This window comes from Carassius auratus, chromosome 32, assembly GCF_003368295.1.
Source record: "Carassius auratus strain Wakin chromosome 32, ASM336829v1, whole genome shotgun sequence".
Lineage (NCBI taxonomy): Eukaryota > Metazoa > Chordata > Actinopteri > Cypriniformes > Cyprinidae > Carassius > Carassius auratus.
The window spans coordinates 189,280-202,468 of record NC_039274.1 but is presented as its reverse complement, the minus strand read 5'-3'; the positions used below and the strand labels follow the sequence as shown (position 1 = coordinate 202,468).

Below are 13,189 nucleotides of genomic sequence, written 5' to 3'. Positions count from 1 at the left end.
TAATGTATTTCTGTGATGCTCCGCTGTATTTTCAGCATCATTCCTCCAGTCTTCAGTGTCACATGATCTTCAGAAATCATCCTGATATACTGAAAAATAAAATGTTTCACGGTTTCCACTGAAATGTTTTTTTTTTTTTTTTTTACTGTTATTTTAAATTGTAATAATTTTTAAACAAGGCTGAGATTTAAATAATAATAATAATCTGAAGTGTGTAAGTATTATAAAATTCGTTACTTAACTCTAAAATATTCAGAATAACACAGACTGCAGGTGTAAGCGGGTTTGGCGGATCCGTGGTCTGGTGTTCGCAAGTTATAGTCTTAAAAACCATAGACTGTATGAAAACAAAACACTCTTTTGCTCGTGAAAACAAGCACGCGCTGCGCATAACCGCGGATGATTTTATTTCTCAAGTCTGGGGTGTGAGAGCATCGTCTGCGATAATAGTGTTGTTGTATCTGACATTATCAAGAATATCACCAAATCACACACAGAGTGCAAGCACATTGATTTATTAGTCTATTAAAACTCAATATTCCAGGCAATTTAAATTGTAGACGGCAATACTTATTATGTATGCTTTTTATATCTATATAATTCAATGTAGGCCTATCACACAAAGAGTACCGTTTTTCTGCAGATATCAGCATGAACACATTTAATAATCATTTTATACAAGTTCAGTAAAGCAAAAAGTGACTTACATTTTAGACATAATATTGCTTGTTGATTCTTTTCCATTTTGCATTTACTTGTAGTTTTACTTTCAATACTTAAGTACAATTAATATCACATACTTTAAGACTTTTTCTCAGGTAATATCATAAACGGTGACTTCAGCTTCTACCAAAGTCATCTTCTGTGATGTTCATCTTCTACAGCTCTGGTGAAAACACTGCTACTGAAGTGATCCAAACACAACTGTGGCCAGAAGTGATTTATTTTATTTATTTTCATTTTTTACTGACCTTACTGACTTTGTTGGTCCTCTTGTTTTTGCATGTGTTCACAATTTATTTGTGAGAGCATTGATCTTAACAATAAGTTTTATTTGAGAGTGTCTAAATATAAATCCAAATCCACAAAAAGAAAAAAGAAAAGAGTATTTATGTCTAAAAACAACGAGATAATGTATCTAGAGCACTATAGGAATCTAGTGGCTAAACCATGGAATTGCAGTTTTTTAGTTTTTTTTTTAACTCCCACCAGATGGCACTATTCTGCCTTCATAAATTGGATTTTAAAGGCACTTCTCTATTTAACATGAAATACTGCCATCATTGAAGCAATAGAAAAAAGAAAAAAAAGGGAAAAAGTTTTTTTTTTTTTTTTTTTTTTTTTTTTTTTTTTTATGGGAAATTTTTTCATAATTATTGCATACATATTAAATAGTAGAATTGAATTATCTCAAAATACAACTACATACAAAATACACACACGCGCGCGCGCGCGCACACACACACACACACACACACACACACACACATAGCTCTAAAAGGGATAGTTCACCCAAACATTTACATTCTGTCATAATTTACCCTCATGTCGTTCCAAACCTGTATGAGTTGCTTTCTTATGTTGAACATAAAATAAGATATTTTGAAGATTGCTGGAAATCAAACAGTTGGTGGTTCCCATTGACTTCCAAAGTAGGGAAAAACAGTAATAGTCAATGGGAACCACCAACTGTTTGAAGGTCTTCTAAAGTGTTTGATATTCTGCAGATCTGTGTGGTGTGGTGATAGAAATTAATATTTTCCGGTTTGTTTAAATTGATTTTTATCTTTTATTGGAATGTTTTCTAGTAATTTGGGCAGTTATCAAGCAAATTAAATCACTATTGACAAAATTAATCTTTGCAATGCAGGGAAACACATAATTCCTGTTTATTTATCTACTTTATAAAATTAATATCACATTTGTAATCATGCTGAGTTTTGGTGAAAAAAAAAAAAAACATGATACTGAATAACTATATGAAATTATATAAGTATATGCATTTCTGCCCCCATATATTGGATTTTGTGATCAGCAAGACCAACACAACTCAAGAGAGAGAGAGAGAGAGAGAGAGAGAGAGAGAGAGAGAGAGAGAGAGAGAGAGAGAGAGAGAGAGAGAGAGAGGGCTTCACTTCTGTCTGTGACTGTGATCTACAGCTGAACACACGGAGACCAGACTCTTCACATTTCCTTATAATACATAAATAGAAAACAGATAGAATAGAAAAACATTAGAAAGCTAGTTAGATTATTATTATTATTTTTTTAAGAATAGAATTAGAATAATGAGTGCTAAAGTGGGTCAAATAAAGTTGGAAGAGATGTGTTTTAAGTCGATTCTTGAAGTTGTGCAGCATGTTCCCAAAGAAAGGGCTTGATCTTCTTGATGCTGAATAAAGTAAATCTGCAGGATCGGACAGTTTTATCAATGTGGTCTGAGAAAGTCAGCTGATCATCAATCATAACCTTTCAGCACAGTCTCTAGACATTCAAAAGACAAAATAAGTTTATTTCTTATGACTAATATGTTTTTTTTATTATTATTATTATTTGTTAAAAATACAGTTTAATCTTACTGAAACACTAATAGAGATTGTGTAACATGAAGTATGTATTTTCTTTTGGTCTTTATGAACCATGTATGTCTAAGTTCTGTGGCTAGAATGATCTGTTTTGACTCAATGCTGACATTGTGGAGAAAGGCCACAGACTGACATGTTTTTTCATTAATTTTCCTTTTTATTCATGTTTGTGTTAATATTGTTGTTTTTAATTCATGTAAAATGTCTCTGTGTCACAGATAAAAAGGTTGGACATTACACTGTACATAATTCAGAAATAGGTTGAAAGTTCATATTTTCGGAAGAGAGAGAAAAAGGTAGTAGTAAAGTTTGAATCTGTGATATGATTATTGCTTGATTATTTGATTGTGTATTATTTCTGAGCTATCAACACAGTTATTTGTTCTGTGGTCATCGTCTGTTTTAATTCACTTTTGTTGATTTGTAATATTCAGGTGTAAGGGAAACAGGTCAATTTAGCTCAAAGGGAATCATTTAAGATTTTAAAGGGAATTTGAACAGAATCACTGTTTCACGGCTGATCACGGAGACGCGCCTGCGGTTCAGTGAACGAGCCGTTTAACATCAAATCTGCGCTGGATACTAATATCCAAACTATAGTAAAACACTATCAATTAGCACAGTAACAAGATCGGCAGTTTAAGACATTAACTTGTAAGCACAAAACACAAGATACTTCTCTTTTCAATATGAATAAGGCTTTATTAGATAAATCTAAGACATATAAACTAATCTAACACATAAACGCACGCACTCACACATTCACACAAGTTGCAGGAAGGTCGAAAGTTAGGGAAATATGAGTTTAAGAGAATGGAAATGTGGAATCCTAAGTTAACAGCAATACGTTAAATTGCATAAACATGAACAACCATCTATCACTTAATTAACGCTCGCATTGAGTTCCTCAGTGAGGTTAAAATTATATTAGATACACCAGTACGAATGTCTGAAGGTACACTGCCTGTGTAAAGTTGTCGCTGATTGGCTGGAAGTTCAGTAGTTGTTGAAGTGACGTCTTGGGAAACCCGTGTTGGGCGTTGGCTGAAGGTACAGTTGTGTGGCTGGTTGAAGTTGAACGCGCAGACGAGGTCAGGCGGCATTACAAAACTTAACTCAGAACAAGAAACTCACAAACGGAAAAGAAAAGAAATAAAGTTTGTCGAGACTAAGTTGTGTTTCTTCTCATCGTGGCTAAGTAGCAGTAGGCTTGCAGGCCGACGCACGCTGGAATTCAATTCAAGTTTATTTGTATAGCGCTTTTTACAAAACAAATCGTTACAAAGCAACTTTACAGAAAATTATGTTTCTACAATATTTAGTAGTAGCTAGTAGTTTGTGCACATTTGACAGGATTTTAGAAAAAATAAAAATAATAATAATAATAATAATACAAGACGTAGTCAGCTAGACGATGAACTATCAATATTATTAATTAAGTTATTATATGATTCAGTCACACATTTAGCAATAATTGTTAGTTCTGTTTGTTGATTCAGGGTCAGCATCATCTCTTCTCAGGTGTTCTGGATCCAGACTGGAGCTTGTGTAAATCCTAGTTACCACGGGATGTAAATCCCAGCAGAAACAGAGAAACACATAGAGACATCATTAGCATAGCGGCTGATCCAACAAAGTAAAATTTGTTTAACCCAAGCTAATGAATAAAAATGCAACTTTGAACAGATGCAACTACACTCACAATTAAAAAGAAACATTATTCGAATGCTTGGCGAAAGAGATGTGTTTTTAATCTAGATTTAAACAGAGAGAGTGTGTCTGAACCCCGAACATTATCAGGAAGGCTATTCCAGAGTTTGGGAGCCAAATGTGAGAAAGCTCTACCTCCTTTAGTGGACTTTGCTATCCTAGGAACGACCAAAAGTCCAGCGTTTTGTGACCTTAGGGTGCGTGATGGGTTGTAGCGTGGTAGCAGGCTAGTTAGGTACGCTGGAGCTAAACCATTTAGGGCCTTATAGGTAAGTAATGATAATTTGTAACTGATACGGAACTTAATAGGTAGCCAGTGCAGAGACTGTAAAATTGGGGTAATATGATCATATTTTCTTGACCTCATAAGGACTCTAGCTGCTGCATTTTGGACGACCTGTAGCTTGTTTATTGAAGAAGCAGGACAACCACCTAGAAGTGCATTACAATAGTCCAGTCTAGAGGTCATGAATGCATGAACTAGCTCTTCTGCATCAGAAACAGATAACATGTTTCGTAGGTTGGCAATGTTTCTAAGATGGAAGAATGCAGTTTTTGTAACATGGGAAATATGATTTTCAAAAGACAAATTGCTGTCTAATATAACACCCAGATTTCTGACTGTAGAGGAAGTTACAGTACATCCGTCTAGTTGCAGATTGTAATCTACAAGATTCTGTGTAGTGTTTTTTGGTCCAATAATTAGTATCTCTGTCTTATCCGAATTTAATTGGAGAAAATTGTGTGTCATCCAATCTTTTACATTTTTAACACACTCTGTTAGCTTAGATAATTGGGAAGTTTCATCTGGTCTCGTTGAGATATATAGCTGAGTATCATCAGCATAACAGTGGAAGCTAATTCCGTATTTTCTAATAATATTACCAAGGGGCAACATATATATTGAAAATAGAAGGGGACCTAGGACGGATCCTTGTGGCACTCCATATTTTACTGATGATAAATGAGATGACTCCCCATTTAAGTAAACAAAATGGTAGTGATCGGACAGGTAGGATCTAAACCATCTTAGAGCCTGCCCTTGAATACCTTTATAGTTTTGTAATCGATCTATGAGTATGTCATGATCTATGGTGTCGAACGCAGCACTAAGATCAAGTAAGACTAGAAATGAGATGCAGCCTTGGTCTGACGCAAGGAGCAGGTCATTTGTAATTTTAACAAGTGCAGTTTCTGTGCTATGGTGGGGCCTAAAACCTGACTGAAATTCTTCAAATTGGAACCGGGCTAAAAAAACAGTGATGACTAAAAGCATGGCTAGTAGCAAAACTAAAAGCATACTAAAAAGCTGGAATGACTGATAGCAAAAGCACAGCTAAAACTAAAAGCAAGATTTTACGATGTCCTAAGTATTTAAAGTGGCTTGCTGGCCACACCTCAAATGTTGTCTTGACCAATCAGATATTGTCTTGGCTCGGGGGCATCATAAATCATATGTTTATCTTACCAAGCATGTGGTCCGAATTTTCCTGCTCTTGCAGGGTCTAATTTTGGACACGATTCCTATAACCAGAATATGATACATGTGAAGAATAAATGATTGTCTGGACTAATTCAAGCAAGCAGATTCGGTGACATCGAAACTAGACATGAATATGTATCCTTAAGCTATCCCATAGTTATCAAAAGACATACACAATAAGTGATTATAACATGATAGTCAAATGTGTGGGTTACACATAAATGAATATGGAGTGAAGCGATGGAATGATTCATTTATAGGTCCTTTTTGAGTTAATTCTGGTCCATATATGTACAAAAGACAGTTTCTTTGCCATTCTCTGACAAAGACTTCTGTGAAGACAGAGGTTCAAAGCAGCCCCCCCCCCCACCCCCCAGGGATTTCAGACTGGTTCTGCTGGGTGGGGGGGAAGTCAATGGAAATGTTTAACTTGATCTCCTGTTGGATGTCCAGTGTTGCATTTCCATTACAAACACCAAATTTCTCTCCTTTTAATTGAAATTGTCAATAATTGTTCTAGTGGTGTTAATGTTGAAAGCTGTTGTGTGAACAAGTTAGTTGCTCATCTTGCTTGGGACTTGTGGCCCAGAATGTTTTATGACTTCCTGAGGAATTCGGCTCGTGTTTCAAACACAGCCCTGATCGACTCTTTAACTTGTCTGGTTTGAGTCATTTCTGTTACACAAGATTTCACAATACAGTGAGAAGACAAGTCACTCCTCTACTGACGGGTTTGAATCGGGTTTTGTCTTAATATTGGTTCTCCTGATTTCTGTTCTTCCCGTAATCCTGTTAGAGTCAGTACACATAACTGAATCAGAAAGAGTGAAGGTGTTTCATCAGACAGCACTAGTAACGCTGATTTGAGTAGTTTAATCACACCGCTTGCACAACACATAGGGCAGTCAGTATCTGATCAGCTGAGAAATGACCGGTGTCCTGATATTCAACACAGAGCCTAGGGACGAGCCGGGATCACCTTTACAGATCCTCTCTACATCTGTTGAGGTCCACAGATCTTCTGCAGGATTGAGGTCTGGACACTGATCCTCTATGACCTTCATCTGCTTCTTCTCGAGACCCTTGGAGGTATGTTTCGGGTCACTGTCCTGCTGGACGACCCGTCTTCAGCTTTCTGTCTGAGAGAAGGAGGTTATAATAATAAGACTCATAATATTGCCCCTCCTGTCTAAAGACTTGATTTCCACAAAATCGATAGCCCCGTTCATTTCAAACCAATGCGTTTATTACACAGTCGTTATACAATCATTATAAACCACTAGAAAATACACATTATATTCATATAAATAGATCAGTCTCTGTGCCATGGTCAGAAAGAATGATCTTTGTTGCCCCAAACCTGTGAAATAAATGAATGCAGTACACAACAGCTTCATATTTAGTCAGAATAGCATAGGCTATTTTGTGTAATGGTCAATAAATGTACTCATTTAAATTTTTGGTCCTGAACATGCATTTGTGACTTTCCGCACTAAATTAATTCTGGCTGTTAACATAACATAATCAGTTTATATGTCTCAAAGCAGTGTTGAAAAGGAAAATATTCAGTAGCTTTTTAACCATTTATCGATGTCCACCCCCGTTACAGGCCAGTAGAATCTCGCTGAAATGGCAAGCTTGCTTTTTTCTAATTGTAAAATAAAAATGGTCTGGCCTCTTTTTGTCCAGCAGCCACTTTTCTTCTAAACTTTACATTGTTTTCTGAGGAGATGTGATTAAGTTGCCATCTATTGAAATAGCTTTATTGTTAAAACCTAAACAAATAACCTGCAATGAGGTTCTAAGGCCCAATTGAAGGAATATGCCTATATAAACCCAAATTAGAAAACAGGTCATTGTCCATGTGCTAGTTGCTTTAAGTCAGTTAAGTATAGTTTCTTGACAAGCACTGACTTTTTGTTATTATAAAGTGTTGGTGTATCATTATACTCACTTTACTATGAAAAAATGTGTCAGTGTAGGACAGCACGGACAGATTACACTAATTTGCAATGGAAAAATTAAACTGCAAAAACTCGGACATAAGACAAAAACAAAGCAACAACTGCAAGATGAAGAAAAATAATAACAGAACATTAACTGGAGAGTGAGAATCATTTTAGTATGCTGCGGTGTAGCAAGAGATTTGTCCCTTTTTGCTTTCCTTACATCCAGGTGTGTTTGGTGTATTTGCATGCGCTACAATTTAGGCTACTTTGGGGCAATGTTTGATAAACTATTTGGTTGGGTTTATTACACAGACCTTGCAACCCGAGGGGAAACAGGAATTCCAGAGGGGAACAGAATCGACTGCTATGAAATATGAAAAGCTTATTTCTGGACTGAAGACTTAGGGTGTGTTTTGCAGACGTGTGTGTTCAGTAGAGCCAATGTTATATTTTTGGCCAATCAGTGTGTGAAATATAGTGTGACAGCCTAGATTCAAGTAACTATAACACAAGAACAAGCTTTGACTTATTTATCTGCTCTGTGATTAAAGGGCTGTTTAAAGTCTTTTAGTCTTGAAGATGTCTACAGCTAAGTCATGAAATCCTGGCCTTTTTCACATTTTCATCACTTTTTCTCATCCATGATTAATGTCGGAGAGCAAGCATTTACGAGTTTTGAGAAGCTGAATGAGCAATAAAGCTAAAGTGAGCCCCTTTATTAAAATACCTGGAGGTGAGGAATACAAAAAAAAAAAGTGTCATATTCTCCCAGTGTTACTTGATCTAAGTTGCAAATTGCAATCTCAATTCAGTAAAGCAGAAATTATTTGTACTCAGTTGTGTTTAAGGCACTAAAATAGCCCATTATGCCTACATTATAGTCGAACACATTTTTTTTTAAGCAAAATAATGAAGATTCTGTGCCACCCCAGACTTGTTGTTGGCCCTTCCCTGGCCACCTGTGAGAAATAAGCCACTTCAACACATCTAACTTAAGCTAGTTTAATTGAGAGATATTACAGTGCGTCCTACAAACATTAGAAGCTCTTTCAGTGAGAAGTTGTGTGGCTCTTAAAAGAGCCTTTGTGTGTGGAGCTGTAGCGGAGCTCTACTTGGAGCTGGTGTACTTGGTGACGGCCTTGGTGCCCTCGGACACGGCGTGTTTGGCCAGCTCCCCGGGCAGCAGCAGACGCACGGCGGTCTGGATCTCTCGGGAAGTGATGGTGGAGCGCTTGTTGTAGTGAGCGAGACGAGACGACTCACCGGCGATGCGCTCGAAGATGTCGTTGACGAAAGAGTTCATGATACCCATCGCCTTCGAAGAGATCCCGGTGTCAGGATGAACCTGCTTCAGCACTTTGTACACGTAGATGGCGTAGCTCTCCTTCCTGGACTTTCTGCGCTTCTTTCCTCCTTTCGCGGCGGTCTTAGTGACGGCCTTCTTGGAGCCTTTCTTCGGCGCGGACTTCGCTGGTTCAGGCATGATGCTGCTGGAGATCAAATCCTCACGAGACGATGAGGAGAGAGAGCGGGACATAGGAATTTATTGACTGGTCTATGCTAATTACCAGAGAGACGGGGACGTTTCTGATGGCGTGTTTCTATTGGTCTAACCCATGAACTCGTGTGTGAATGGACAATTGGTAGTATACACGAACTGGAACGAGGGCCAATCAAAAGGCGGTAGTTTTAGCCCCACCCACCGCTCCATCTTTGACCGACACCCCGCTTAGTTTCAGTTCCCGCTCTTTTTGTTCGTTGTAATTCTGTCCAATGAAATCCGTGTCAAATATCACACGTAGTCAATATTAAACTGTAATTTGTAAAACTCCTTATAAACCCATTGAAAGAATTTTGAATATTAGACCGTTTTATCCTCCTCTATTCTGCCAATTTCACTTCTTCTCAAACTTAACAATGCCATGTTTTGTTTTCTCTTTACATACAATTGCATAATAAATGAAAAGAAAATAGAATACGAAGAAAAGATCAGAAATGTAGTTAGAATTTTTTTTTTTTTTTGAAGAATAGAATTAGAATAGTGAGTGTTAAAGTTAGAGGATCAAATAAAGATGTCATAAATATCAAGTAAAGATGATCCGAGTTTCCCCTCATCAATGCAGATTTCCACTTAAAGCTATATACACAACAAAAACTCAAGTCTCTTCATGTGAGTGTGTGCGTGAATATAATGTTCAAGTTTCACTTTTTGAAGGGAAATACTGAACTAATATGTTTTTTGCTTTTATTCAAATTAAATGACTCGCAACTATAGTGCTCATAGACAGATAACTGGTTACTTTTCACGTACAGCACCAACAATAATAACAACTTTTGTCTCTTTAAGTGAGAGTGTGGGTGGCTCTTAAAAGAGCCGTTGGGTTTGTTCTCGGATCTGAAAGCGGTTTATCCTCCGAAGCCGTACAAGGTGCGTCCCTGTCGTTTGAGCGCGTACACAACGTCCATGGCGGTGACGGTCTTTCTCTTGGCGTGCTCGGTGTAGGTGACGGCGTCGCGGATCACGTTCTCCAGGAACACCTTCAGCACACCGCGGGTCTCCTCGTAGATCAGACCGGAGATGCGCTTGACTCCGCCGCGGCGAGCCAGACGACGAATGGCGGGTTTGGTGATTCCCTGGATGTTATCGCGAAGCACTTTACGGTGACGCTTAGCGCCTCCTTTTCCGAGTCCTTTACCACCTTTGCCTCTTCCAGACATGATGAAGTAGTGATGTGTCGTTCTTGAACGATTCGTTCATTTTGAACGAATCTTTAATGTGACTCGGGAAGAACGAGTCGTCTCGGGGAGTGATTCGTTCAGTCGCGCATGCGCATTATTCTATGGGTTCTGTTATAGTAGTAGTAATTCACCTGTCATTCAATGCAGTCTTGAGCCGGAAAGAGAATTGATTAGTTCATAGTTCGAGTCTGTCGGGTTTTTGACTCGTTCCTCAATCACGTGACAGCCCAATACATTAAACCCAATGCAGCATGAGCCGGAAAGAGAATTGATTAGTTCATAGTTCGAGTCTATCGGGTTTTTGACTCGTTCCTCAATCACGTGACAGCCCAATACGTTAAACCCAATGCAATTTGAGCCGGAAAGAGAATTGATTAGTTCATCTCATGAGTCTTCGGGTCGAGTCGTTCCTTAATCACGTGACAGACCCATACGCTAAAACCATAGACACTGACAGTAAAAGAATGCAGATAATTGAATAGTTCATCTTTCGGTTCTTCGGGTTTTTCGTTCTTTTGTACTGTGTGACAACATTGGCTAGAGTAATTAGTTCATTTACAACTTTCCTTACAAAATGGGTGCGTAGTACTTATTTATTATTAGTATTATTTACTCTTACAGTAACGTGATGCATTTCTGGTTTCAAATTGTTGTTTTTAATTTCTGTCATGGTGGTACTTTTCCATAACACTGAATGTGGAAATAAAGAGTTGGTTATGCTTAAAATGTTGATCTTTTTTTCTGTCTGTTTGTTTTTGTTTAGTTGTGCAGTTATTAAATCAGATTGTCTGTGTAAACCATACTTTTGTAACATATGACACTTTATAAACATTAAAAACACTGTACATACTTTTGAATAGTTGTTTATTGTTTATTACAGAAAAGCTTTTTAACAAAGAGGACAACTATTCCAAAATAAATTAAAATAATTAAAATGTAAATAATTAAAAATGAAATTAAAATGAAAAGATAATAAAGCCACAGGGTCTAATAACCTTAACAAATGAACTTTAAAAGTACAATATATAAAAAAAAGAAAAACTAAATATTGCACAACAAGCTATTCCCAAAATAATTTTAAACCATTTGAATAAAAAATAAATGAAAATTAAGAGATACTAAAGCAATGGAGCCTTATAACAATAACAAATTACCTTTTAAAATCACAACAACAAAAATATTGCACAACAAGCTAGTCTTTTTCTAAATAAATAAAAATAAATAAGCTTTAAAATAAATAACACACTTGTGGCTATATTTTTAGGACTTGCTTTAAGGCATGTTTACATTATTAAAAAAACAACAAGCTCCCTGACCTTGGATGGGCTGAGTCTGTGAGTTCTTCTATCTGAGATAATCTGCCCAGTTTTAGAAAAAAAAAATTCAGATGGCACGGATGTGGCCACAATGCAAAGTCTTGTCTTTGTGACTTCAGAAAGGCTTTTGTACACTGGTGAACATCTCCTCCACCAGGCAGAGTGGCTCTGCAAGGTTGGCCCGCATCTCCATCATAGCATCTGAGGTCTTAGAAGAGGTAGCAGAAGGCCTCAAACTTGCTACCCTTTCGTCAAAGTCTTCCCAAAACATGGCCCCTGCATTGGCAGTCGCACCAGGATCTGAAACTCCTCACTCTGAGCTGGGTTAAAACTGTTAAAGCTGAAGTTATCATAACCTTCATGTCTTAAACTAACATTAATAATTCAAATTCAAAATGTTATTTGCTTTTAATGTATGTCATTATGTCCTTTTTTGAGCAATCTTCTTATACATATATTACACCAATATGTCAAGTCTGCCTAGGAAAAGCAATTATTATACCAGCAAACTCAAAATTGGAGTAAAAATGAACAAACTAGTCTATAAATACTTTTTATTGTAAGCTTGGATTATTATATTATTATATAGCCTAGTGTTTATTTACCGATAGACAGTCAAGAAGACAAATTAATCAAAATTTTATTTATAACAGGGTTTTATTTATTTATAAAATAATAACAAACCACAGATCCTCAACAAACAGTAACAAAAACACAGTGACAAATGTCAGAAATAGCGCATGGGGCTGTCACGTGATTAAGGAACGAGTCAAACTCGACCCGAAAGACTCATGAGATGAACTAATCAATTCTCTTTCCGGCTCAAGACCGCATTGGTTTTGCGTATGGGGCTGTCACGTGATTAAGGAATGACTTAAACCCGAAGACTTCTTGTCAGATAAGAGGTGAGATGAGCTAATCACAGACTGAAGACCCAGGTAAAGAATGAGTATTTTTTTCTTTATCTCATAGCATTTTATTTTTGTATTGTTTGTCGTGTGATCATCTTTGCGTAAGTACTAGATGTGTTGGGGAGGTAGCACTTAATATTTTAATAACATTTGGCTAAAATGAACGAAATGAACGAAATGACTCGAAAAAAGATTCGTTCATTTTGCTGAACGAGACTCAAAAGTCCGAGTCGGTAAAATGATCCGAACTTCCCATCATTATGATGAAGTCGTTTCCTGTTTCAGTCGAGCGATGAAAACGGATAAGAAACCAATGCTAAAGGCAGGACTTTTATATCTGCTTACAGGACCTGACTGAAACCAGCGCGCGTCACATTTCGCTCCCCCCCCCTTCATTAGTTGGAGCAGGAAACAATGAGGTTAAATTCAAACCCTGAACTAACGATTTAATCCAAGTTTGAAAAGATTTCTTTGATAAAGATGTATGAGACATTAT

General features: G+C 37.1%; 2 protein-coding genes across 2 annotated transcripts; both read right to left on the bottom strand.

Moving 5' to 3' along the window:
• Nucleotides 1–8,568: 8,568 nt before the first annotated feature.
• Nucleotides 8,569–9,279, bottom strand: LOC113051237 (histone H2B-like). The gene has a single exon (XM_026214791.1). It carries the CDS (start codon nt 9,262–9,264, stop codon nt 8,836–8,838), a length of 429 nt encoding a protein of 142 aa, XP_026070576.1. The 5' UTR covers nt 9,265–9,279; the 3' UTR covers nt 8,569–8,835.
• Nucleotides 9,280–9,955: 676 nt separating this feature from the next.
• Nucleotides 9,956–13,076, bottom strand: LOC113051250 (histone H4). Its single transcript, XM_026214803.1, has 2 exons — nt 12,962–13,076; nt 9,956–10,451 (listed from the first exon to the last, which is right to left on the bottom strand). Exon 2 carries the CDS (start codon nt 10,443–10,445, stop codon nt 10,134–10,136), a length of 312 nt encoding a protein of 103 aa, XP_026070588.1. The 5' UTR covers nt 10,446–10,451; nt 12,962–13,076; the 3' UTR covers nt 9,956–10,133.
• Nucleotides 13,077–13,189: the final 113 nt, after the last annotated feature.

Coding starts and splice junctions, on each gene's coding strand:
- LOC113051237 (XM_026214791.1), bottom strand. CDS start 9,264: ATGTCCCGCTCTCTCTCCTCATCGTCTCGTGAGGATTTGATCTCCAGC.
- LOC113051250 (XM_026214803.1), bottom strand. CDS start 10,445: ATGTCTGGAAGAGGCAAAGGTGGTAAAGGACTCGGAAAAGGAGGCGCT.